The following is a 26,883-nucleotide window of genomic DNA, read 5'->3' on the forward strand; positions in this document are numbered from 1 at the left end:
AGGATCTTGTACTAAAATGCAAGAGTCCAGCACTCTGTAAAGTCTCCTTCAGCACATCCCAACGACTTTTACTGAATTTAAGGTCTGAACTCAGAGTGTGAAATTTACGTGTGAAAATGATTCTTCATGCTCACTCCTATAACCATTCTTTCACAGTTTGAGCCTGATTAATCTTGACATTGTCATCCTGGAATATAGCCATGATGTGTCTTCCTACATGATTGTTTAAAGGGGGGGGGGGGGGGGGTGAAATGCTGTTTCATGCATACTGAGCTTTTTACACTGTTAAAGACTTGGATTCCCATCCTAAACATAGACAAAGTTTCAAAAACTAATGTTGGACGTTTGATGGAGTATTTCTGTGTCAAAAATACTCCTTCCGGTTTCTCACAAGTTTCGGAGAGATTTATTCGAGTATGGGTCGGCTTGACGTTAATAGAACGGAAGGTCCTTGTATGGGCCGTACGGGCTCTTCTCCCGGTAGGGTGCACATGCGTGACTAGAGCGAGAGAGGAAATGCACGCCCGTAAACACTCTCTCAGGTGCAGATCCAGTCGTCCGTGAACACTTATGTCGGTTATAGTCCGCGCTCCGCTTTATTCCTATGGTTGACGTCGAGCGACTTCAACGCTTCAGCACAGCATTCCGGGAAGGCAGCACTGCATTTGAACCAATTTGAACGCAGAAATGACGGGAAGCTTCACAACATCGCTTCAGTCGCGTCTCAAAGTTGATTTCCACGCCACTGCTGTCACAGGACTTCACCAAATCATACCAAAGAAGTGTGTTTTTGACGGAGCGGTCCCAGCGATAAAAGTTCGGTCCTGCTTTGGAAGCAGCTGGTGAGTAAAACTGCTTCAAATGTCTCTGCTATTGGCTACCGTCGCATGAGTAAACATCAGTAAACGACACGATCGCGTGCTTCTTCATTCAAATGCGCTAACGGTTACTCCATTGCTGTTCTCTGTATAACGTTACACTAGTCTGACGTGCAAAACCGTTATGCTTGCTACTGCTAAGGTTTAGTCGCATACAATAGTCCATATACCGAATCATGTCCTCATAAACTGCGAGTAAAGACACACAAATGTTGACAGGTCACTAAATACAGTACATACCACAGAGACGGATGTCCTGTGTTGCTGTTTCTCCTGTTCAATTTATTTCTGCCTCAGATTTGATTCTGGATCATTATCTGTATTAGCTGAGATAGCCATGGGTTTCTCCACGCTTGAGGACGTCACCGCTTTGTTCGCGATCGTCATTCTTTAGCTCCGCCCACACGATACGCCTCCAGGCGCTCGTTTTTTTCCGGAAAGACTCGGTACAGCCTATATTTCTTTTATAAATATAATAAAACTAAAGACTTTTCGGGAAGATATGAAGGATGCAATACTACTCTATAGGTACTCAAGATTGACATGAGATTGACTGAAACTGAGTGTTTCACCCCCCCTTTAAGAAATGAAAAGCTACACACTCCATCAATTATGGTTAGAAGAACTGATGCCAAACATATACCATGCTAGAAACATAATAATCACTGAAATAATGATCCAATCATTTGCTTGTTAGCATTTGCCAATTTAAATCCAAACAGTGACTTTTTTTTGTCTTTTTTTTGTGGTTAATTTTAACCACATCTCTTTTCTCTCCTCATCATCTCACTAATGTACCAGTGGGCCGCGCCAAATATGCAATGAGATGTGTGGGGTTGATTTGATTCTGCAGAGGCAGTCTTTTACGTCATATTACATCATAATGTGACAAAATTCCACACAAGTTGTTTTCTGAGCTTGGATACAATAAAAGCTAGCGTGACAAGCCAGTCCCACATCAAGATGTTTGGTCTGGAAACTCACCATAGACAGGGCTCAATCCGAGGGGCGGAATAAACGGCTGTCTTTCAAACTCCCTCTGCACGCGATAGGATAGCGCTACACCAACCAGAGCAACGAAGGTGAAACAGAGCTTGTTGATAGATTAAACTTTCGCCGTATCCGGTCAGCAAAACCCCGAACACATCTTCCCTTTTTAAGAATGACTTCAGTGCAGTTCTTTGTTCTTTTCTCAGAGAAAAGCTTAACTCCAAGTCTTCCAGAATCGCGGTCAAAGCGATGTGATTGGTCCGGCAAGAGTTAGGGGAATACAGCTCAGAAGTAGCCTGACAAGCCAGACCCACATCAAGATGCGGGCAGATTAAATTTGCTGCCGCTAGGGTGCGTCTAGATTTCTAGGCTAAATAAAAGCTGATACTAAATAAAAGTTGTACTAATGAGGAAGTTTTGAATTCTGAAACTTACAGGATGTTTTTACGGTGAATGGCCTCTGTCAAAAGATCAAGGATATTTTGATTTCTCAATTCATCACCCTTTAAAATTGTATGTTATAGATTATAGAATATAGAATTCAGTTTTAGATTTTTTGCACAAACTGAAGATGTAATACAATATAATATAATTCTGTATAATTTGTCTAATTTATGCCTGTGCATGACAGACAGACAGATAAATAGAGAGCTAGAGAGATAGATAGATAGATAGATAGATAGATAGATAGATAGATAGATAGATAGATAGATAGATAGATAGATAGATAGATAGATCTCGTTCTTAACCAGCAGAACAAAAGCACTAAACCACCTCTGGTTCATTTCAACAATGATGAAATTGTCTTCTAGAGATGAAAGACTTAAATACTTAGAAAGAAGAAAGATATTGAACACTACCGTTAAGAAATGTATCCCAACACAAAAATAATGCAGTACCTGTATTGTCCAATAGATGGCATAAGAAGCACAAACATGGCCTAGAAGCATCTTGGTCTTTTGCGAGATGTTGCTATCTTTGCAGCGTTCATTCCTTTAAAAAATAAATTTAAATAAAAGCTTTTTTAAACAAATGACAAAATCAGTTACTTACTAGTTTAGAGATGGCATCAGTAGGCTAGCAGGGCACTTGTAGCAGGTCTTGGCACTCAAACATATTCTCTGGAAGGCTGTGGCTTATATTTCATCAATGGAGGATGATTGTTGTCCAGTCTTAGCACCCTCAAAAACGAGTCTGTCAGCAAGCTATTGGGTCTTAATTTATTAGTAAATAATTAATATAAACAATTAAATATATAAGTAAATAAGATAAAATCTGAATGTAAATCATAACCAGTGTTCCATTAGTTTAGTTTTTCTGCAGTTTCTTTAAATGCCAGCAAACATCAAACAATTCACAATTCATACAATGACTCTCACTGCAACTTCCGTTAAAGCAAACTCAATAATACTGAGCAGACTGGCTCCAGTTTGGTTTACAGAAACAGACCAATGATGAGTTTAACGAGAATAATGGTTTAATATTTTGCCAATTTTTATTTTTATGTCCACTGAAAGATTTCAAATGCAGTGATGCCATAGCTCCTGGATATGAAGCATATCAAAATGTCAAAGTGTATGTTAGATCATCATGATCATCTTTTCACAAATGGTATTGCTTTTTACATACATCTAGTTAAAATTATTACATTAAGATTCATTATTAACTAGGCTGTTTAAAAATTTGGTGGCATTTTCTGCATCATATTTATCCCCATTTTTCTACAGATGAAAAAGTGGAAAGAGAAGCTTGACGAACTCCACTACACGAGTTGTAAGGAGTGTGTATATCCCTCACTGCTCCATCTCTATTTAAAAAAATAAATATACCATTGTTTATAAAATGCTCTCCCTGTACAGTATATAGTGGATGATCTATTTATCTTTAAGTATAGAAATTAACACAGATGATTGTTTAGATACAACATTTTACCTGTAATTTTACAGCAGCAGAAAGAAAATGGCTTGAGCAAACATTTCTTACCCTAAAAACTATTACTATTGTACAGCAGAAAAACTACAGCGGATATTTTAAGTTTGACAACAAGTATTCATAGCACTAAAAATTATTTTCATATTCGTATTAATATTTGGGTGTAAATGCATTTTATCTGACTTGTGAGATGATCAGTGGTGCTGGATTGTTATCTTTATTACATGGGCTGAAGTATGGAAAGAGTTTCTCAGTGAAAGACTGACCAGTGAAAGAATAAATGAGAGATCTGGATTCTACATCATAAAAGGAGACCAGACCCTCCTCATAATCCACAAACACACCCACGACCTGAGGCTTCACTCTCAGAGACAGAGAGACAGGAGAAGATTCACGAGCCTCATACTTATTCCCATACCTCAGAACTACAGTCCAGTATCCATTCTCAGGAGTTTCTGTGATATGCCCCTTCCTGTTAATGGATTCTGTGGCCACCCCTAAATCCCACTTAGTCTTTCCCTTTACCTGAACCTCAAAATAAAATCTCCCTGAGCTGAAACCCTGTTTTGCCAGGACACAATAACAAGTGTCAAACCGCTTTGGATTGTCTGGGAGTTTAAGCTCAATGTTTCTACATACCACTTGTTTTCCATCCTCAGACAGGTTGAGTATTGGATGAGCTGTATCAGGATCCAGAATCACGTCCACTGAGAGAGCAAAAAAAAGGTGAATCCACAACTTCACAATATGACAAATGTTTAATCTAAAAGAATCTATTGAGTAGACTTTGGTATGATTTAAAACTCTCATTGTGGAACAATGTAATCAAACAAACTCAAGACTGTACCTGCGTATCGCTGCATCCTCTTCAGCTCTGTGGAGACTAATGACAATAACAGACTATCAGAGAACTTTAATACAGTTTGTATGTTCAGCTTATGCTCTCATATGGATGTTTGTCTCTATTGGTTTTCCTTATTGCTTTTTATAAATGACTGAAACGAATGAATTTTCATGTTTGTGGTGAGATTGTAGTGCAGAGGAGATTCTCTAGAGGAGAAACAGTGTGTGAGGTGCCTTGGCAGAAATCATCCAAACAAAATTCTTTTAATAATATCTAAAATCATTTTTGAGAAAAGCACCTGATTTAAAATGACAAAGCAACACAAATGCGAAGATGAAATGTGAACGCAATTTACACACAAGGGAAAGTTGTCTTCTTCTGAGTAAAGCCCTTAATGTGATTGTACTCATGCACTAATAATGGATTTTAAATCATTAGGATTAGGATTATGTAAGTTTACATTGTATGTTTGATTAATTACTGTAAAAATATAGTCTGGCATTCTCTTACCAGTTTTGTTGAGTTTCTCATCTAGAGTCTCCTGCAGCTGAATCAGAGATCTCATCAGGATCTCCACACTCACGTGTGTGTCATTACTGATCTCAGTAAAGCTGCTGGTGTGTGCAGGTCTGCTCAGAGACGGGTAAATCTACAGCAGGAGAGAGCAGAAATCCCTCAGCATGAGGAGTGTTGTGCTGTGACGTGAGCAGACAGAAGGACCTACACTGACCTGTAGGAGGTGCAGATGATCCTCAGTGTGTGAGAGCTGCTCCAGCTCAGCGTCTCTCCTCTTTAGCTCAGTGATCTCCTGCTCCAGCTCTTTAATGAGCTCTTCGTTCTGCTTCTCTGCTGCTTTCTGCTTCTGCTCCATCATCTCCAGCAGCTCAGAATGACATCTCTCAATGGAGCCGATCAGATCAGTGAAGAGCTCAATACTCTCTGCTTTCTCTTTCTCTGACGTTTCCTGATCAATTAATGAATACATTATTTTTTGTCATTTCTGCACCTTTTTTAGAAAGCAAATTGAAACATTACTTTTTTTTAATTATTAAACTTGATATAAAAAAGGCGATTTTTGATATTTCAATTGTTTCTCATCAACAGCTAGCCTATAAGATTAAATGGAGATCCAATAAAGAAATTTTCTTCTCTAATACTTTTTCCATTACATTTTTTTTTTTAACTCCCAGTAATCTCACATTTACAGTACAGGCCAAAAGTTTGGACACATTATTATTTGTAATGTTGTTGAAAGAAGTTTCTTCTCCTCATCAAGCCTGCATTTATTTGATCAAAAATACAGATTTTTTTATATAATTGTGATATATTATTACACTTTAAAATATTTGGTTTTCAATTTATTATACTTTAAATGATCATTTATTTCTGTGATGCAAAGCTGAATTTTCAGTATCATTCCTCCAGTCTTCAGTGTCACATGATCCTTCAGAAATCATTCTAATATTCTGATTTATTATGAGTGTTGGAAACAGTTCTGCTGCCTAATACATTTGATGAATAAAAGGTTCAAAAGAACTGCATTTATTCAAAATAAAAACATTTTTAAATAATATAAATCTCATTTACTATCAATTTTTTATCAATTTAACACATCCTTGCTGAATACAATTATTGATTTATTTAAAAAAAAAAAAAAAAAATGACTGACCCCAAATTACTGACCAGTAGTGTATATTGTTGTTACAAAAGATGAATTGTTTCCAATTTTGAAAATGAATCATCATATTAGAATGATTTCTGAAGGATCGAGTGACACTGAAGACTGGAGGAATGATATGGAAAAATTCAGCTTTGCATCACAGAAAAAAAATATTAGTATAGTATAATAGTATAAAATAGTATAGTATAAAAGTATAATAAATTGAAAAACAATTATTTAAAATGGTAATAATATATGACAATATTTTTTTTTTTCTGTATTTTTGATCAAATAAATGCAGGCTTGATGAGCAGAAGAAACTTATTTCAAAAACATTACAAATAGTTATGTCTCCAAACTTTTGGCCTGTATTGTAAAAAATCTCAAGTGTCTCAAATGTGCTCAGATTAGCCAAGATACCAAAGTCTGCAAACATAAGTCAGAGATTTCTATATTAACTCAAACAAGTGATCTTGGCTATTCTTTTCATTGCTCAACATTCCTGTCACAGTGGTTTTGTTTTTTATTTCTAAGGAAATGTAACATTTCTCCTAAGGAATTTTATAAAACACCTCTTGAAAAAATATGTAATGAAAACATTGCGGTGACTCACTTTTCTGAGTTTTGCTGAGTGTTTGAGATCTTGAATCCTCTTCATTCTGTCCTGGATCATCTGCTGCACGTCTGTTTGCATCGTCATCAGCTGAGGCTATACAGACAGAAACGAAAAACACAGACACTCAACAGATTCAACACCGTCGGACGCAAATTACTAAAACGTGCTGCTGCTGTTGTTACCTTTCTCTCTGCGCTCGCCTCCTCTACAGAAACAGTGTTGTGAGTCTTGTGGTTTGTCACAGCGCAGAGGAAACACACACATGTCTGATCATCTCTACAGAACAGCTCCAGAGGTTTCTCATGTTTCTGACAGATAAAATCCTCAAGATTCTCCACAGGATCGATCAGTTTGTGTTTCTTTAACTTAGGGACTCTCTGATGAGGCTCCAGGTGAGTTTGACAGTAAGAGCTCTGACACACCAGACACAACTTCAGAGCTTTCATCTTTATATCATCACAGATGTCACAGAGAACCTCAGATGTACTCTCACCAGACTTTCCTTTAAAGAGGAGCACAACCTCTCTGAGTGCTGTGTTGATCTTGAGGTCGGGTCTTTTACTGAATGGCTCTTTACATAATGGACATCTGTAGGTCTGACTGTTGTCCCAGCTCTGGTTCAGGCAGCTCTTACAGAAGCTGTGTCCACATGGAGTGCTGACTGGATCAGTGAACACATCCAGACAGATCGAGCACTGGAGCTCCTCTGCCAGAGGACCACTGGAGGAGGACAGAGCTGAAGACGAAGATAAAAAAACACTTTTAATCATCTACATTTGGAACCGATTTATACAGAAAAATGATTAGGTAAAAACTCATCAACAAGGCTAGCAATTAGTAGGATATTATATGGATGAAATAAAAAAGTAAGCCTCGATCAGTGTCATTTGACCTGAGTTCTTTCTTTCAGTTACTGACTTGTTAGCGGTCTATCAAGACTCCTCCTGGCCTCGCTTTGTTTTGTTGATGATTCTGCCATTGCTCTTTTCTTCTCTTTAAGCCTATAGACAAAATATCCACGCATTAAAAAAAATCAGCACAAAGTTTAATCCTACACAACTGTTGTGTAGGATTAAAGTTTAACTCATAATGTAATCAAAATGTTCAACTTCAGATTTCCCCTCTGATTCTAATTCGCGTGCTATCGGAATTATAGTAAAGAGTTTCCTAGTTTAAAAAGTGCACATGAACAGCCTTTGAAGTCACTCAATTCAATGCAATGAGCTCGTAATTACGACTTTGGAATTGGGAATTACGAAATTTCCGATAGCACATGAAAGCAGCATAGTCTAAAGTTCAGGCTATTCCTGGTTCTAAAGTCTTGACACTATACTTTTTCTTTAAAACAAATCAAATTAAATCTCGATACAATTCTGATATAGGCCTAATTTCAATGACGCTAACTTCATTTAAAAAAATCTGAATTGAACTAGGCTATAGTTATGTAGGCCTATTGACTAATGCCTAAATCCTGGATTTCCCATATTCTAGTTACTGAAGCAGACCATTAAAAACCAATTCAGTAAAATCTTAAGTAGGTTGTTACCTTTGCGTATCAGCTGTGGTCTTTAGAGTATCTGAATAAAGCGTTCGTTGTTTAAGAGAAAAATCGGTTTTCACACTGCTGTTGATTTGACTTTCACTGAAGCTCTCGCTCACCTGCAGTGATGTCATAGCCCCGCCCACCTTATCTCTACAGTACAGAATTTACTTTTGTATTAAATGTCAAATTGTACTGTAGAAAACATCTTCCATATGAAAAAGACAAGTCCCCAAAATCAATAAAAATGTTCTTTGGTGGGCAAAACTTCCATGTACATTTTTTATGCAGCGCTTATATAAAGCACTAGAAGCAGCTAGACTAAGTGTTTGTCTGATTTATTAAATGACTCGGTTGATTGTAAATCGTATAGGCCTGATCATTCGCTGCCTTGATGTCCCACAATCCCGTGCTTTCCATTCACTGACAGCTGAGGCTGAGCTAGAATAAAAGATAGTGTCTAAATGTTGTAGTTGCTATTCAGTTTGTGTGTAATGTAGGCTACGTTTTATCGCCAGTCTATTATTAGATTCCCATCTATGCCCCATGATGATATGCAAAAAACTTTCATTAAACTGTGGTCAGTGAAAGGCTTGCTCATTAAAGGTGCTGTATGTAAAGGCCCAGGGGCGCAGCCATCTTTTCAGAAGTGAGGGGGACAGAAATGTCGTAATGCCATTTATTTAGTTTTGGACCAATATAATTTATCGCATCTCTTGCTTTTAATTGGGCAAAATATCAAATACACTGCTGAACAATAACCACTAATTAATATCTATATATAACATTATTCTCCTATTTTTTGTGCCAATTTTATGATTGGGTTATATACTACAAACACTTGTGCATTAAGACTCCATAGATTTTATGCAATGTAAAAAATATATATATATTCTGATGTAAACCCTGCTGTTCATATGTGAAGATATAGTAAAGAGTAATTTATTCCTGTGATCAAAGCTGAATTTATCATCATTACTCCAGTCTTCAGTGTCCTATGATCCTTCACTAATCATTCTCATATGAGGATCTGATGATCAACAAACATTTATGATTATTATCAGTTGTGCTGCTCATTGTGCTGCTTAATTTTTTGTGGAAACCATCTAAAAATTTGTGGTAAAATTAAAAAAGAGAGAAATTAATACTTTTGTTGATCAGACATGCATTAAATTGATCACAAGTGATATTTTTAATATTACAAAAGTTAATAATTTATTAAATAAATGCTGTCCATTGAACTTTCTATTCATTAAAGAATCCTGAAAAATAACATGTAGGCTATCATGGTTTCCACAACATTTTTAAGCTTCACAACTGTTTTCAACACAGATAATAATCATAAATGTTTCGTGATTATAAAATCATCATATGAGAATGATTAGTGAAGGATCATGTGGCACTGAAGACTGGAGTAATGATGATAAATTCAGCTTTGATCACAGGAATAAATTACTATATATTCACATAGGAAAAAAGCTGTTTTAATTTGTAATAATATTTCAAAATATTACTGTTTAACTATTTTTGATTACATAAATGCAGCCTTGGTGAGCAGAAGATACTAAACATTAAAAGCTGCGTTATTCAGGCTACTTTATTTTAAATAAATAGCCTACATTGAGATGGCTTGAAAAAAACACATAAAGCATATATTTTCACAATCGTCTGATTGTCGTCGTCACGTTTCATCGTCATAACGATTGTTTTCCTTCAGCTGCAGCTCCAGCGTGACTGGATATTACCTCTACGAATACACTTTTGGACTTTCTGTGAGAGAGCGCCCTCCTCATATTTAGATTCGAATAAAATTGTCATGCATAGATTATTTTTTGTCTCTGTATTTAAATCTTGATGTAGGCTATTCACATTGGTTTCTATGTAAATACACTTGCCCGTGACCTCAATAAGCGCGCTATCAACCGAGATTAAAGAAAGCTGTCTTTAGCGTCCCTGTTACCTTGCCCGCCCCCGCGCAGGGTAACGCTGGTTCGAATCCCGCTCGGAGCGGGTCGACTAGGATCGGTGAGACCCAGTAAAAGTGCGGGGGACGAAAATACATTTTATTAAAAGTGAGGGGGACACGTCCCCCGCGTAATCTACGCTCATAAAGGCCTTTGCACACTGAGTCCAATATTTTAGCATGCGTTTTTTCGTATTCGTGATCCGAAAAATTTGCCACTCACAGACACTTTCACACTGAGTGAGTCCGATGCGTATTAAAGGAATAGTTCACACAAAAAGGACAATTCTGTCATCATTTACTCACCCTAATGTTGTTCCAAGCCATGACTTTCTTTGTTCTGCTGAACACAAAAGAAGATATTTGGAGGAATGTTTGTAACCAAGCAGATTCACTACCATAGTAGGGGGAAAATATAGTTGTGAATGGTTGCTCTATCTAATTTGTTACAAACAATCTTCCAATATCTTCTTTTGTGTTAAGCAGAAGAAGAAACTCGTACAGGTTTGGAACAACATGAGGGTGAGGAAATGACAGAATTTTCATTTTTGTGTGAACTAACCCTTTAATATATGGGTTACGGGGAAAAAAGCAAAACAATACAAAATTACGTCTTCGAGTATTGAGGACGATTTTTTTAAAAAGAGAAAAAGAAAGAGGAAATATTGGGTCCATCATCCACTCCTGCGATCTTGTAAAGAGGAGAGTTCTTATCAAGGAGCTGCGGGATTTTATTGTGCATAGTCGATGCTTCAAGCTTTCATGACGTTCTCATGCGCGTTTCATCTGAAACACACGCGAGAACTGGGGTCTCTTGTCTTTTAGTCTTGTTTGTTTCTAATTGCTATTATCATATATTATGTTGTTTGTTTCTATACTGTTGTGAGCATAAAAAAAAAAAAACGACAGCATCTGACATAATCCGAATGACCAGTTTTACGGCGCACGTGTAGGCTACGTCACGCTTCAAGTTAGGTCAAGGTCGCTGCTGGTCGGAAGTGTTGTGAAAGGGAAGTGAAAATATTGTTATTTTTCTTACAAACGCTTATCGTTTAACTAAAGAAATTGATTCGTCCATTGGGATTGTATGGATTACTGTAGTTATTGCTGTATGTGCTGGTACTTTAACTCTTAGAAACCCAAATGAGTTTTCATTAGCAGAGATTATTTATTTATGTATACGACTTTATTCTTTATTTAGAATAAAGTCATATCTCGGACGGCATGAGGGTAAAAGACTAGTAAAAGGTGAGGACATTTCTGCTTGTAGGCTACTGTATTTTCAGTGTAACAGTTACATGAAACAGAATACTAGAGACATGGGATGTAAGATTGTGGCCAATACTGGTACTGCAATCACTCTCCCCTCTCCCCCTTGACTCGAGGTTGCCAGTTAGGCTGCAGGATCCAGCAGGAGCGTTTGTAGCTGCAGCTGTGGTTACTAGACCAGATCTGGCAACCCGGATGCAGAAACACTACTGACTTTGTGATTGGTAGATAGGTGGAGCTTCAGACCAAAACACAACATAACATCATTTGAGGGCTGCAACAACGACTTTTAAATGACAATATCCTCGCCAGACTACTGTTGTCAGGGATATAAGTATTTGAAATTAACATGATTTCTTAATGTCTCATGACATATCAGGGCAATTTTATGATTAATTGAAATACATTTCTTACATACAGTTCCTTTAAGATTCATCTGTGGCAAGGACGAAGGAACAAGAGAAGGATGAAGCCAAGCAAGAGAAATTGATGTTTTGTAAATCTGTTTTAAAAAAAACTTTATTTTTCATTTATAAATAAAGGTTTCCAAGTACTTACCCTGTAACTACACAAAACAAGTGCCACTTTAATTTACAGCCCGCACATTCGTACTTACCCTGTAACTACTCGGATAATTACCCCTTAATTAAAAAAATACTTATAGTATAAATAATTTGTTAATTTTCCTGATAGTTACCCCTTTATTCCCCTAATATTACATATTGTTTCATTATACCTACTTACTTTATAGTTACACTGCCTGCGTCTCAATCAGCTCCCTAGATCAGGAGTCAGGGCACTGATCAGGACATAAGTCAATGGGCTGACTCCCTGATCAGTGCCCTGACTCCTGATCTAGGGAGCTGATTGAGACGCAGGCAGTGTAATTACCGAAAGTTATGCTGTAAATTCACTTTAATAAGGCAGTACTTTCCGGGCTGTAATCTAAAGTGATACCGAAAAATGTTATAATGTAGATTTAGAAAAGATGAACTCAGGCTAGTAGGCTACTATTTAGTGACACCTGGTGGGATAATCTTCAACATGTCAACAGATTCAGTTTTTATTATTGCTCAAACCAATTATTTTACATAACTTAACTCCCTGGTTGCTTAATCTAAAATAGTTACACAACCCTACATCGAAATCTTTCCCTTTGACCTCCAAAAACCTCAGCAATGGCTGACTGTAAAGTTAAAAATGACAACACAAACATCTTACACAAGCAGCATTGAGACAAAACAACCAGCAGTTATATCAATGAGTGAAATATTTATTTAAAAACTGAAAAATAAAACAAACCACACACAGTTTTAGTATATATCATACAAAGATATTCTCCAAAATGTTATTGAGCGGTCTTGTTTTTTTCATTAACAAAAGTGAGAGGCAGTTTAGAGGCTGGCTGAGCTGGTAAGACTAGACAACCGAATCTAAATGGTGGAATAAACCATTACTGGAGGTGATGATGACACTCCAAAAAAAAAACGGAAATTAAATACCCAGTGTCGCAACTTAACATAACAGCCGAAGCAGTGCAACGAGTGAAACAATATGAGGGTATTAAGACATAACAACATGAGGGATATACAGTATATATCATATCTCAGTCACACAGCATCCACCCAAACAGACACACACACACAGAGACATTATATTAGTATTAAAGAACACTCACACATACACTCTCAGCACGTTCATACAGAGTCTACAGGACCCTAATGCAATCATTTTCTCTTTTTGTAGTTACTGACTGGTAGTTTGTGGAGAAGTTGAGGTAACCATGGTTTGTAGATGACTACAAGACTGCATGTCCCTGTGTCCGGCTGAGCGGAGGTTCAGCCGAGCCCTGGCAAGAGCGGTGCTGCTGGCAGACAGTGGTGGTCTACAAGGCGATGTGGTCTACATTGCTTTTACGGGGATGGACAGGCCTCTTGAACCAAATACATTTCATTTCACATTTTATGAAAACATTTTCAGAGCCCTAAGGGACATGGCAACAGGAAAAAATATATTTTAAAAACGGTGTTCCCTCAAGAAAACCTTGCGTTCCTCTAAAAAAAAAAATCTTTCCTATATAGCATACATATCTGAGCCTCATCTGGGCCAAATTTTGCACGTATGGGCCACATCTACGCCCCACACAGCAAGCCACAACTCTACACTAAACACTAAAACCAGCTTGCTGTGTGTGGCTTAGATGTGGCCCATGTGACCTTGCTGGTGCCAGAACTGAGCCAAATGTGCCATAGTGATGTGCCAGATGTGGCTTGAAGTCGGATATGTATGCTATTGCCAGCCACACTCAGGTCGAGTCACCGCTGTCATTCCATGAGGTATGTGGGCCAGAAAAATATGGGAGAGGAGGGCCACAACTGGGCAAGATGTTATTTACCATTATCTGGATTGCATTTGCGCATACAATTTTACTTTGTGTGGAGAAACTATGGGTTCGCTCACAATTTTTTTGCGTTCCCAGTGACACTTTGCCTTCACTCAAAAAACGTTTGTGATGGAAATATCATTTCAATGATTTTGCGAGCAAATACGTTTTCTTTGGGAAATCAACCCATTTGCAAAAGAATATTGAAGTGTAATTTTTCCTCCCATCTCAGTTTTTCCATCAGCATGTTCTCTAAGGGCTCTGCATTTCTTCTTTTTAAATTTGTTTTTTTTAGATATCCACCAAGTTGGATAAGGGGAGCTCAAAAAAACCAAACGAAACACCAGAGTTGAACACAGGGATGAGTACATCTGTTTTCACACCACATGGTTCCCTACTGATTTCATGATCTCAGTTTCGCAATACCAAACTACAACTTTAAAACACTGTCCTAATGCTACTCTAGAACACGATTTTAAAGGTCTCTATGAGGGAATGTGATCCTTGACCCTTTTTCCCTTTTGGAAGGCACAGATGTCTCTCCTCGCCTCGGTGTGAAGGGGGCATGTGTGTGGAGCTAGAAGAAGACAACAGGAATTAACAGATACTGTCGTATTAACAGCGTGTAAACCGTAAGGGACCGTTTTATGGACCTTCACTAATACAATATGGTGCATTATCTATCTGTGCTCAGGAAACCTAAATAGAGCTAATAAAACAAAAACGAGTGACGTGAGGTCTTACAAAAACAGTCAGTTCATAGTCAGTCATGGACTTGAAATTGGTGAAACGCATCAGGACACAAGTTGTGTCGAAATATCATATGTTAGATGAGCTATTTAGCGGGTTGTCCCTAAAAGTGAGCATTAAATCTATTTTGGGTTTCTTATAAAATCAATGCCTCGGGAACATAAGCAAGAGAAAACGGAAGATTTAAAAAAACTACACAGAAAAAGCAAGTCTGTTGAGTTTGCTAGTGTTTTTGGGTGTTAGTCCACAGTGGTCATCATCTACTACGCCCAATGCTCTCGTTTTAGTTCAGAGACCACAGCTAACGGAACTGGGGATGAGCGGACCAGGACGAAGGCAATCCTACACGACATTAAGGAATGCTTTAGAGAGTTGGAAGTCACACAGCTGCTGTTTGTAAAAGTTGAGTTTGGAAGGGTCACGGCACAGTGCCATTTCTTGCAAAAAGGGGTGACTCACCCTTGTGCAATGTATCATGGGATGTTTCACAGGGTGACGGGATTGTTCTAAATGGTTGAGGGTGGGGGAAGATTCTCCATTCCATAAGAAGAGGAAGAGGAAATGAAATACTCAGACAGTTCAGCGAGCCTGGACTTCTCTCTCTGTCCACTAGGTGGTGCCATCCACTTCCTGCCTTCCTCTCCCTCCCCCTTCGTCGCACACTATCATCACACTCCTCACGTCTCCTGACTCCACGGGCAGGGGAGGGAGCAGGTTAGAAAAAAGCACCTTTTATTTGGCTTAAAATGTACAATAAAAGAAATCAAAAAAATTAAAAAGTACAATAAAAAGGGAGATGGGAAAGATAGCGTGTATATAAAGATGTCAAGAGTCCCGTCTGTAGGGCCGCTGCACAGAACACGACAAGTCTCAACCCGTTCCTGCGGACAAACACAAAAGAAAGAGAGCGAATCACGCACAAGCAAAGAAACCACACCCTTTGCACCACCAATTAGCTTGCTGCTCCATCCTCAGCCCTAAAAAGCAGTTTTGGCTGATGGTCAGACAACATTGTTAACAACATGTATTCTTTACTTCAATGAGCCCATTGTTTTTCCCTTAAATGATTACATTGTTTGTTAATACATTGTTAGCTAACTGTGTGATTTGTATATGTACTTCAGAAATCCATAACTTGGACAGTCTCCTCGGATAACAAATCGCTTTAAATTGTAATGTAGAGGCATGCATTTTCTGTAAAGCTGCTTTGAAACGATATGTATTGTGAAAAGTGCTATATACAAATAAATGTGAATTGAATTGTGTTGTCCATGTTTCTGGTGTTACTGGGGGTCTTACCCTCATCCTCATCCTCCCCTCCCCATCCCTCCGCGACGCCCGCGAGCTTGTAATGCTTCTTCCTCAGTTCACCAAGTCGCTCCCTCTCTTTCTGCAGCCGGGTCTCCAGCTCCAACACCAGCACCTGAGACACAATAAATGGTCAGATTTGTTCACATGCTTGCACAAAGACATGGACAACAGGTAGACACTCGCTCACCTGTGCGTCCATCTCTTGCCTCTTGATCTGAGTGAGTGTCATTGCAGAAAAGTCCATAGTGTCTGAAACAAAGAGAGAATTCAGCATTAAATACTTATCAAATTTCATAAGCTTTCAGGCTATTGAGGATTGTTCGTGTTCGCCAGTGTTTTTGGAAAACAAGAACAATCCTCAATAGGATTCTCTTTAAAATGAGAATATGAATGTCTCTCAATTTAAAGAAGAAAGTCATGATTTCACCAGGCTTTTACGTCAATTAAAGGCTACTGGCTATCAATAGCGTCAACCAATCAAAATTCAATAAGCAAAGGAACTTCATTTAGACCCTGGTCCCTGTTGTCAAAACATACCAAGTATCACCCCAATGTCCCTAGATCCTGGGGAAAGTTTCGGCCATAGATATGTATACGTATATCTATGGTTTCCGTGGTGGAAATGTGGCTAATATAGCATATTATCGCAATATTTCACGTGAGGATATTCTATAAATTTACAGATGCAGAGTATCTATCATTTCGGCTCACGATTACGCAAACTGTGCATAACTTTAACCACATGCTCTGCACTTATAATGTAGGAAATAACAGTAATTATTTGAAATCATTCTTTCAGACTTAAATTTCACAAACAGTCTGAATAAATCAGCGCTACTGCATCTATCTCCATTCCATGTTTATATTAGCAAGAAGCATCCAGTTATAATGTTAGAATCACATTTTGACAGTTTTAGTAAATGTATCAGGTAATCCATGTAGTAAAATTTGCAAACTGTACATTGAGTTGTATATCATTCTGGATATAATGATCAATGAATCCAAAGCTTTTAATGAATGAAAGGACACAATGTCAATGTCACTGACTCCATGTGACTGGTCAATGTTGTTTAAATGCCTTTGCCTCCAGGGTAGTACATCAACACAACAGCTGGTATGGAGAAAAGCCTGACTGTGTGTGGACTTGCTCATTCCTGTATCTCTGGAGAGCACTATAAACCAGTTTCCATGGCTATAGTTAAATGTGAAATGGGGCAGTGTAACTGTGGAGGTCAATGAGAAGCAAAATGAGGCTGCTACCACTGTTACTAGTTACTTTTGGCCCTTATGTAATGAACGATGGAAAAAGGACAAAACCTTATGGAGGAAATGCTACAAGCAAGATTCAAACCTGCCCACATGAGCATTACAGCTCTAAAAATAATTGAGGCCCTTAAACACAAGAGGATGTGCTGTACATGCCTAGCAAGACCTTACCTGTATCCTCGATCTGAGACTTGCCGGACTTTGTTGATGCCACGACCCCTGCGGTGGCCTGGGTGACCCCTTTGGATGCCTGCTGGAGGCGGGAAAGGTTTGTACTGCCTTTGTCTGCTTTAACCTGAAAAATAAAATCGATTATGCTTTATTATATTGCTTTAAAATTAATTCAAGTGCAAATTTTGCTGTGGATTTGTAGGTGCTGTACCTTAGACGCTGCAACTAGCTGAGCCGTGCTGGCAGCGATCTCATGCGAACACACCATCAGCTCCTCAAACTTGCCCTTGCCTTGCACCACCTGATCAGCAGCATCACTGCAGGAAGAAAAATAACTTTACTGGAGGCTGCACAATGGAGATGGTTCATATATCAGTCAGTGTATGATTTGGGCAGAATCACAGAATCCAGTCATTAAAACGGAATTTACTGTAAATGCGGAATGCCACGGAATTTAGGCGCACTTTATGTTAAGAAATAAAAAAAGGGATGTACACTTAACAAAAGTAATTGTTTCCAGTGCTTTTTCTGTTGTATTATAAAATGTACTTCTTGAAGTAATAATAATAATCAATTTACAAGACCATTTTTAAAGGATTATCATACAATCAAGTGTTTTCTATGTTTTAATGTATACAGAAAATCTGTTTATTTGACAAAAAATGCAATGTTTTGTTGTAAAGGAACTGTATTTTCATTTGATCACAAGTTTCAGGAATTAATTTGATTACCTCAGTTTTGATGATAAATTTGTATTAAATCTTAAAATTAATCTTAAAAGATTATTTTAAAACATAACCGCAGAAATTCTGAAAATCATAGGGCCCTCTTGTTATTAATACGTTTTATGAAATCAACTGATTATATTTGACTTTTTTAAAAATGTAAGTAAGCCATTAAAATGGAAAACAGAAATCTGGGGGGAAAATACAACATAATTTGGGAAAAAATAAATAGGATTGAATTTTTAATCACTACACCACAGCATCCTACAAAAACAACAATGATTTTTAATTTTCTCACTATCTGTATTTACTCACACCAACATGGTGGCACCCCAGCCCACGGCCTTGGAGGCGGAAATAAGACCTTCTGTCCATCGGGAATTCTTGGCGTAGAACTCCTTCATAGATGCGGCGCCCTGTGAACACAGTACAAACTACATTAACATCTGTTTCCGTCATTTTTTGCTCTACAAAAAAAAAGGTTGCTCACCCTGCCGCTCTCCACAATGTCCCTCTGCAGATCTTTGGAGGACAGCACCAGCACTTTGATGGCCTGCATAAGATCTGTGCAGGACGCCAAGATCCTGCAGGGGGCGACAGAGAGCAACATTTAAATACTCCTAGGCCTGTTTTGCATGCTAATGCATCTGGGTGAATGTAAACGTGCAATGCTGTCCAAGTGAAATAAACTCAGCATTAAGACATTTTGATCACTCAACCTAGACTGGGTAAACCCAGCTTGTTCTGCCGGCGATTTGATTTCGCCCAGCAGCTCAGTCTAGGAACCTGTATATTTCATTTATCCTGCTTCTGTTACACTTTTTGGGGGAACCAATCACACACTGGCTAATTCACAGGCACGCTATTTGTGGGTTTAACACGACGATAAAGATAGAGAAGAGAGGGCAAGTAGCTTTTTGTTTATGCCGCTTGTCAATGGCGCTGTCGCAATTGTTTTAAAAGGTTTCAAAGGCAAGTTTTATTTGAAAAACAGAACAGAAACTTGCCCTGGAACAACTCCTACAAAAGAAGGATGTGTTTGCCTTACTACCGACCGGCTTTGCAAAGTACGTCACCTGGATTGTTGGTCTGATTGGTTGAAGGACTATCCAATTGTGTACAGAGTCATTTGAATTATGCTTGTTTATCACACCTCTTGTGCAGTAGAAAATACAGAGCAGACTCCCCAGACAAATGTTCAATCTAATATTGGTGATAGCCAGACAACACTTCATTCCAATAAGGAATATCACCTAAATAAATTCAGTAAACTATATTTGTTGTAACTGTAACGCTAATGAAATTAAAAATATTATATGCATTGCATGGATAACATGAGGCTCGGTCAGTCTGACCTTTCATTGACTTCCATTTTGATTCCCGTGTCAACTGCCCTGGACTTATTGAGCATTTCCTGTTGGAGAGCAAAGGGGAAAACATTAGGCAAGCAGACTGGAGCGCTTCATGTTTTATTAAACATCTGTCTGTATGGCAGAAAAAAAGCATACAGACTGATCACCTCAATCCTGGCGGCAGCCAACTCCACAGCTGATGATGTGGCTGCCATCTCCTGCTCCACCAGATCTCCCAGCTCCCCTTGCTGCAGTTCCAGACCCCGGGGACGCAACTTCTGCTCAGAGAAAACAGGAATAAGAGGAATTTCTCCACTATGAGGTTGTGTTTAAGATAACATAAGAACATACTTCATACTACTATCAATTGCAAGTATTTAAAGTTTTAATTACTAAAACTAAAAATATGCATTCAAATAATAATAATAATAATATATTAAAGTATTATTAAAGGCACAGTATGTAAGTTTCGCCACTAGAGGTCACTTATTCAAAATAAAGGCGTAGCTTGATGACGGGGGGAAATGAGTGTGGAATCTTTGGAGTTGTAGTCTTGACTCCATCTCCACAGCCGATGGAAAGTAATCGGACGGACTCAGGTAGAAATCATATTCATGAATGAGTGAATGTATTAAAGTTTTATTAATGTTACAGTGGTATGAAGCAGGAGAGCCCTTGAGAGCAAAATGCTAATGAGGGAGACCAACTCGAAACACTGATCTCTGAGCTTTTATTACGCTTATGCTGCAGTCGGCCGTTTCCACTCTTGTTGTCACTCTTCTCGTTGCGTATGTGTAGTAATGCAGTGCTGTTTTAGATGGTTAAAACAATCATACTAAATACATTTGAATGTGTTGAACGTTATGTATTAATGTTACTCTGTACGTTCGCTCTGTGGCTGGCATGAGAGACTTGTTGCACTTTGCAGTAATCTAGATCGATATTAGAATATCATATTAATAAAAACAGAATCACGAAATGAGCTGCTAAATGAAATGCAATTCATGTTAAAATATATTGTATGATGGAGAAAGCTCTCTCTGATTATGCTGTTAGCCACCTGACAAAATGTTGTCTCTGACGTATGGTAAAAACCTAACTCACGGTGAATCAAGAAAACAAGAGATTTAAACAATAAGACTTACTGTGTTGCGCTGTATAACAGTTGCTCACCTGTCTAATAAAATGCAAAATATATTAAAGTGTCTACGGTATTTCCAGGGTAGCGCGATTAAAACATCGTTGACAGGCCATGCAACGACATTGGTTAAAATAGCTGATCGCTCTGGATTTAAACATTGTTGGAAACGTTTTCGATAATGTAAGTACACAGGTCAACAAAATACAAACATTGTTCTAGTGGGTTTTTGGATATTTTAATCTAAAAATCGTACATATCGTGCCTTTAATAAATACTATAATAATTGATGAATAATATTAAAATAACACTGGGCATGCAGTGTGTAGTTAACAATTACTACTCCATACTAGCTTTGGCACAAGTTTAATAATTTAAGAAAAGTGCTAAAAATTGTTCTTTCTGCCAATAACATGCTGCTATTTTTCAATCCACTGATATATTATGCTAAAACAACCTAACTCACCTCGCCCAAAGCCATTACGGTATCCAGTGCCGACGTCAGCCGGCTGCAGTCTGCCGTCCCCATAGACTTCTGCTCCTTAAGCTGGCAAAGCAGCGCCATGGCCTCCGCGCCACACGCCTTCACATTGTCTGCCAAAGCTGACCACACACAAAGACAGAAATGAGAAAGCAGTCAGACGAGCCATCTGTCACCTGCAGACACTCCACATACGCTCGGGAAGACACACATTTCCTGCCGTGCACAGTCATGACGCGATCGCTTGTGCGTGTGGGAACCGCGCATTAGCCATTTTGAGTTATGTCATGTTCCTTTCAAGCATCTCTCCCGAAACAACCAGACCTCCGGCGACGGAGTTATTAACAGAACCGCAGTGACACTAATGACCTTCATGATGTATGGAGACTGACTCACTTTGGATGTCTCTCTATATGTGGATACGGCGGTATCGTAAAATATGAAGCAGTTTAATAATAGAAAAGACATTTATGCTGCCTAGATCAGACAGATAACTCTGTTTCTGGAGGCTGATTGGTCGATGCAGTGTATTAAAGCACAATGAATGTTTCTTTATGGAAGTGCATGCAAAAGCTCATTTGAATACATTTTCATGGCGCCTGGGTGACTGACGTCTCGTGCTTACCGTCAGCTTGTTCCACTGGCACCATGTGGGAGGTGGCGCTGCCCTGCACGATGACATCGCCCACCAGGTGAGCAAACTGAGTCACCGCCCGCACCAGTCCAGACACATCTATGACACACATCAGTGTGAAAATCAGTGTGAAACAGTTAGAGCATGATCATATAAGTGCCTTTCATCACAACTGACTAATTGTTCAAAAGTGATGAAATGGTGTCTGAATGTATACATGGTAGACTGTAATCATTTTACTAATGGATTTTTATCTTTATATCATTGTGATTTTTTTTTTTTTTAAACGTGCATGCTGAGTGGAGAACAGTGATGGAAGTAATATTCAGTAGTGTGAAAATAGCTCAACTGTCTTCAAAATAGTGTGGATTTTTCCGTAGAGACATTTTTTCCAACAGGTAGCAATGTAGGATGACAAATCACTACATCACAGATGTGTCACACAGCTTTCCTAGCATGCGAACCAGACAGAATGTTCTCCTCTGTAGGTTGTTCCAATGGTAAAGAAAACACATTTTGTTGTTTGTTGTAAAGAAAATAAACTCCAAATGAGGTAATCAATTAATTCTGTTCTTCAATTTACTTTTGGCAAAAATGTGAAAATTCTTATGAATGCTTTAGTGTACCTACATTTTTTTAATTAAATGTTAAAATTAAATGTTGTAAGTGTAAATGATGTAACACTTGAACACCTGAAATTTATAAATTACACACACATAGCCATAATGATTTTTATACTGTACAAACCCTATTTTCTATCTACACTGCCTCTTATCCCTAAACTTACCCATCTCAGGAAACATTCTGCATTCTTTCTTTCTCAAAAAAAAAAAAAAAACTCATCCTATCCTGCATGATAAGCCATTTGAAAAATGGGTAATGTCCTCATATTTCACCCTCTCCTTGTAATACCTATGTCATCCCCATGTCATTACACACATTGGTGTCCTGATATTTCAAAAAAACAAGCACACACACACACACACACACACACACACACACACACACACACAGAAACAGACACAGACAGACACAGACACAGACACAGACACAGACACAGACACAGACACAGACACAGACACAGACATAAAATAAAAAAATGTATGACGTATTTTTTAACTAAATTTATACTTTTATTCTCCAAGCATGCATTAAGGCATGGTTTCCCAGACAGGGCTTAGATTAGGGCAGGGTTAGGCATTTAGCTTTTATAAATATGCCTTAGAAAAAAACATTACTTGGTGTGCATCTTGAGACAAGACAGTGGCACTAACATATTTGAATAAATATGTCATGCAAGTTGCCTTCAGTTAAAACAGGTCAAACATGCATTTTAAGTCTAGGACTAGGCTTAAGCATTGTATGTGAAACCGGGCAAAAACTGATCAGTGACAGTAAACACATTTATAGTATAAATTGATTATATTAATTTAAGCAGCACAACTGTTCTCAACATTGATAATAATAAGAATTATTAAGAATGTTTTATTGAGCAGCAAATCAGCATATAAGAATGATTTCTGGCGGACCATGTGATTGAACACTGGGAATGATGCTGAAAATCCAGCTTTGCTATCACAGGAATGAATTACAATTACATTTAAAATGTATTCAAGTAGAAAACATTTAAACTTTATTTTAAATTTTAACTATATTTCACAATATTACTGTTTTACTGTATTTTTGATCAAATAAATGCAGCCATGGCGAGCATAAGACTTATTTCAAAAACAAATCTTACCAATTACAAACTTTTACATGGTAGTACACAATGAGAATTATCTAAAAGACATTTGTCATCTTACGCAGCTTCAACGTAGCTAATTACTATTTCAGTATAGACTAACTTTAATGTTATTTAACTACTTTAAATTATGTGTAACTTCATATCTTGGCAAGCTCCAGTTTCAAAGACACTTTCCCAACACTGTTGAAGTGAATGGTACATTAATGAACGGTAGTTGAGAAGGAAAATGAGAGTGTATGTACGTGTAATTCACCTGTGTTATCTGATACAAAGCCATCCCTGGCCGACTGCAGCCTCTCCACGCACTCCAGAGCCACCTGGCACCTGGACACCAGGTAATCTACACACACAAGAAGGTCCTTTAATATTAATTACGCTCTCGTAGCTGTATGTGTCATCATGTGAGGGTTGTCAGGACATGAGGGTAATTTGAGCTGGTCACTGACCAGCTGAACTGGTGCAGCTGATGTGTGCAGGGTCCTCCAGCTGATTCAGGCTGTCCTGTACAATCCTCCCCGCCTCCTCTAGAGCTGCCCGCAGAGCCGCCCAGCGCAGAGACACCAACTCGCTCTCCAAAGCCTGCTCACGACTCTCCTACAGGCAGAAATACAATCAAAACAGGCATTTAAGACTCCATGACGTCACTTAGCCCTTTCCTCCTAAAATCAAAAAAACTTTTAGCAGATTTACAGCCTTTTTCTTCTGGTATGAGAATTTGAATGGGTAATCTAAACAATTACATAACAATTAACCATAATTGAACAAATAAAATGAATAGTAAACAATCAATATCCCACCTTCTCATTGAGTTGGTTTTGCAGGGCCTCGGCAGCTTTCACACCACTCTCTCTCTCATTGGTCAGACTGCTCTGTACACGTTCTAACTCCACTCCCAAATTTACCAACTCCGCCTCCTTCTGAGAAACAGTCTCCAAAAGCCCCACCTTCTCAGCCTCTAAAGCAGACAGCTGAGTACTGAGCTGCTCACTTGACTATACGAGAAGAGAGAATAAAGTTCAATGAGACCCATCTGTAAAATGCACTCGTTTCTGGGTTTTGGCCTACAAACATACTTCATCCCTACAGCACTCTATAAAGCATTACATTAAAGTGAACTGATACAGTCATGATAAAGATGTTAAATGCGTGTTAATACACAGTTGTCTTTATTTGAGTCAGCAGTGGAGGTGTTGCAGCAGGTTTGTAGGAGACAGAGGGAAGTGGGATAGAGAGGGAGGGAGGCAGGGTTACATATTAACTCCCACATGCAGTCTGGAAACATCAACTCAGGTAATTTAGCACCACACATGCTAGCACAGAATCACCATATCAACCTGCACTGGACTAATCGCAGAGACATTGATACATGGATCCTGTGGTGGGCCGAGAGATGAACAGGGACGTGTGGAAGAGCGTGAAGTAGGGCTGAAAATCGATATGGCTTAGTGCGAATGTCACGTGCGTGCAGCCCACAACACAGTCCTTCAGCTTCTAAGAACAGCTTGGTTAATTTACCGTGAATCAAGCCAATCAGAGAAGCCGAAAACACAGGACCACAAGTTGCCCACATGCAAAGGGCTGAGTTTCAATCTAAAAAACCCACAGCGCATACATCAATTTACCATCAAACTCGTCAAAATAAAAGTTTGATGGCTTAATGTTTGAAAAAAATGAATTAAGATGTCAATGTTAGAACTATAATATAAGTTGTACATTAAATGTAAATTATTTTATTAAATACTCAATTTCTCATTTCATAGTACAACAGCTAAAATATTACAATACTTATTTTTTTTAGTATTTTAACCATAAATCACAATAAAAATCAGAATTACTTGTATTCATGTTTACTGTATTGGTCATGTATATTGCAGAAAAAGTAAATATCGCAATGTTTTTCCAGGATCGTGCAGCTAAAGCATGAAGATTTGCCAAGAATTGCTTGACATTTTATTATGCTTCTTTTATTTTCGACAAGGAGTGGAGAAAGATTCATGACAGAAGTGAAGAGGAAGAGAATAATGGGTGGAGGAGGGTAAGGTCCCACCTGTTGGGAGGAGGTGACGGTACTCTTCAGGGTCTCTAGTTCTGTTCTGCTGGACATGAGTTCGGCTTGTAGAGCTTGAAGCTGCTCTAACTGAGCCTTCTCCTACTCGTGCACATACATGAGGATAGGGACGTGTAAGACAAACATACTACGGATACATCAGGCAGAGGGAGTGTGTGTACAAAGTGTGTGTGTATGTGGCTTGTGTGCAACCTGCTGACTGGCAGAGTCCTGAGCAGCTCTCAATCTGTCCTGCATCTCTTTCTTCACATTCTCCACCTCGTCCTGGGCGGCACGCGCCACCGTCATCTGACGAGTCACCTCTGCGTTCTGAGAAACACATAGATATGTACAGTTTATTACATTCAAACTCTTGGCTGACCCAGTTCCTTTCCCAAGAACGTGGCACCCACTGTCAGATGGCTCTGGGATCAGAGTGTGCTGCTGTATGAGAGCGAGAGTGATGACGGCCTAAGAGTGGCAGAGGAACACAGTGCCAAGTTTCATCTGTGCAAGAAATGGAATCTACTGGGAAAAAATTCTGGAGGAGAAAATAACCACCTGCAGGTTTACTGACAGGCCTTGACACTGAAGCTGAAGCAAGCAGTATGCAAATTCTCCAACTTCATGGAAAACACAGATTTCCGACTGCATTTGCCAAAACAAGTTCGCTGAGTGAGATATTGTGTCCCACAACGCTATCCGCTAGACCCATCCATTTCCAGCATGATGAATTACATGGAAGCAAATATCAGCTACAGTTTTTAACATCTTTCTCCACTAAAAATGTGACTGAACAGCATAAGTTAATTTTTATAAACATATACAGGTCTTGACATTCACATTTTAGTAGTGGTGTGTAACACAGTCACTCCTACTAGCCACTTTGGTGGGTTAAATTTTATATAATATACATTTTTCAATAAAAATGCATTAGGTATAGGTATATTGGCTATATGTATAATGGGTATGTGGCATCAGGTCTTAAAGTGACAGCAGCCTAATATACTAATATAATATAATTACTAATTAAAAATACTGCATTAAATAATATACTAATTTAAATAATATACTAATATAAATTGTGAGATACTTTTAAAAATATCTACGTATAATGCCATTTTTCCCCATGGTATCAATGTCAAAATTGTGGCCAGTGAAAATGTTGAGTGGCTATAACCTTAAT

At 38.4% G+C, this 26,883-nt stretch overlaps 2 protein-coding genes across 5 annotated transcripts in view; both read right to left on the reverse strand.

Moving 5' to 3' along the window:
- Nucleotides 1-2,819: 2,819 nt before the first annotated feature.
- Nucleotides 2,820-8,567, reverse strand: LOC137084713 (E3 ubiquitin-protein ligase TRIM39-like). 4 transcript variants are annotated; one of them, XM_067451109.1, is made up of 9 exons: nt 8,467-8,567; nt 7,839-7,921; nt 7,103-7,656; nt 6,918-7,013; nt 5,375-5,608; nt 5,155-5,293; nt 4,648-4,683; nt 4,440-4,507; nt 2,820-2,861 (listed from the first exon to the last, which is right to left on the reverse strand). In XM_067451109.1, exons 2-9 carry the CDS (start codon nt 7,897-7,899, stop codon nt 2,856-2,858), a joined length of 1,194 nt encoding a protein of 397 aa, XP_067307210.1. In that variant the 5' UTR covers nt 7,900-7,921; nt 8,467-8,567; the 3' UTR covers nt 2,820-2,855. The 4 variants fall into 4 exon arrangements, with proteins under 4 accessions (XP_067307210.1, XP_067307208.1, XP_067307209.1 ...); XM_067451107.1 differs by lacking the exon at nt 2,820-2,861 and adding an exon at nt 2,894-3,073; XM_067451108.1 differs by lacking the exon at nt 2,820-2,861 and adding an exon at nt 3,362-3,675.
- A 4,352-nt stretch (nt 8,568-12,919) lies between these two features.
- hip1 (huntingtin interacting protein 1) overlaps nt 12,920-26,883 on the reverse strand; it is a 45,430-nt gene continuing 31,466 nt past the window's right edge. The window contains 16 exon segments of the mRNA XM_067451110.1: nt 12,920-15,706; nt 16,125-16,248; nt 16,324-16,385; nt 17,574-17,697; nt 17,785-17,890; nt 18,614-18,714; nt 18,789-18,882; nt 19,654-19,712; nt 19,818-19,928; nt 21,255-21,391; nt 21,895-22,002; nt 23,904-23,990; nt 24,097-24,244; nt 24,448-24,642; nt 25,698-25,799; nt 25,911-26,027. Coding sequence (XP_067307211.1) covers nt 15,696-15,706; nt 16,125-16,248; nt 16,324-16,385; nt 17,574-17,697; nt 17,785-17,890; nt 18,614-18,714; nt 18,789-18,882; nt 19,654-19,712; nt 19,818-19,928; nt 21,255-21,391; nt 21,895-22,002; nt 23,904-23,990; nt 24,097-24,244; nt 24,448-24,642; nt 25,698-25,799; nt 25,911-26,027 — 1,686 coding nt within the window. The 3' untranslated portion in view covers nt 12,920-15,695.

Source organism: Pseudorasbora parva, chromosome 8 (genome assembly GCF_024679245.1).
Source record: "Pseudorasbora parva isolate DD20220531a chromosome 8, ASM2467924v1, whole genome shotgun sequence".
Classification (NCBI taxonomy): Eukaryota; Metazoa; Chordata; class Actinopteri; order Cypriniformes; family Gobionidae; genus Pseudorasbora; species Pseudorasbora parva.

Excerpts from the sequence above, each read along its gene's own strand:
- LOC137084713 (XM_067451106.1), bottom strand. The coding sequence starts at position 7,899 with ATGGCAGAATCATCAACAAAACAAAGCGAGGCCAGGAGGAGTCTTGAT. Across the intron at positions 4,684-5,154 it reads TGAGAAACTCAACAAAACTG|TCTCCACAGAGCTGAAGAGG; the intron begins GTAAGAGAATGC and ends TATTGTCATTAG. Across the intron at positions 4,508-4,647 it reads GAGGATGCAGCGATACGCAG|TGGACGTGATTCTGGATCCT; the intron begins GTACAGTCTTGA and ends TTGCTCTCTCAG.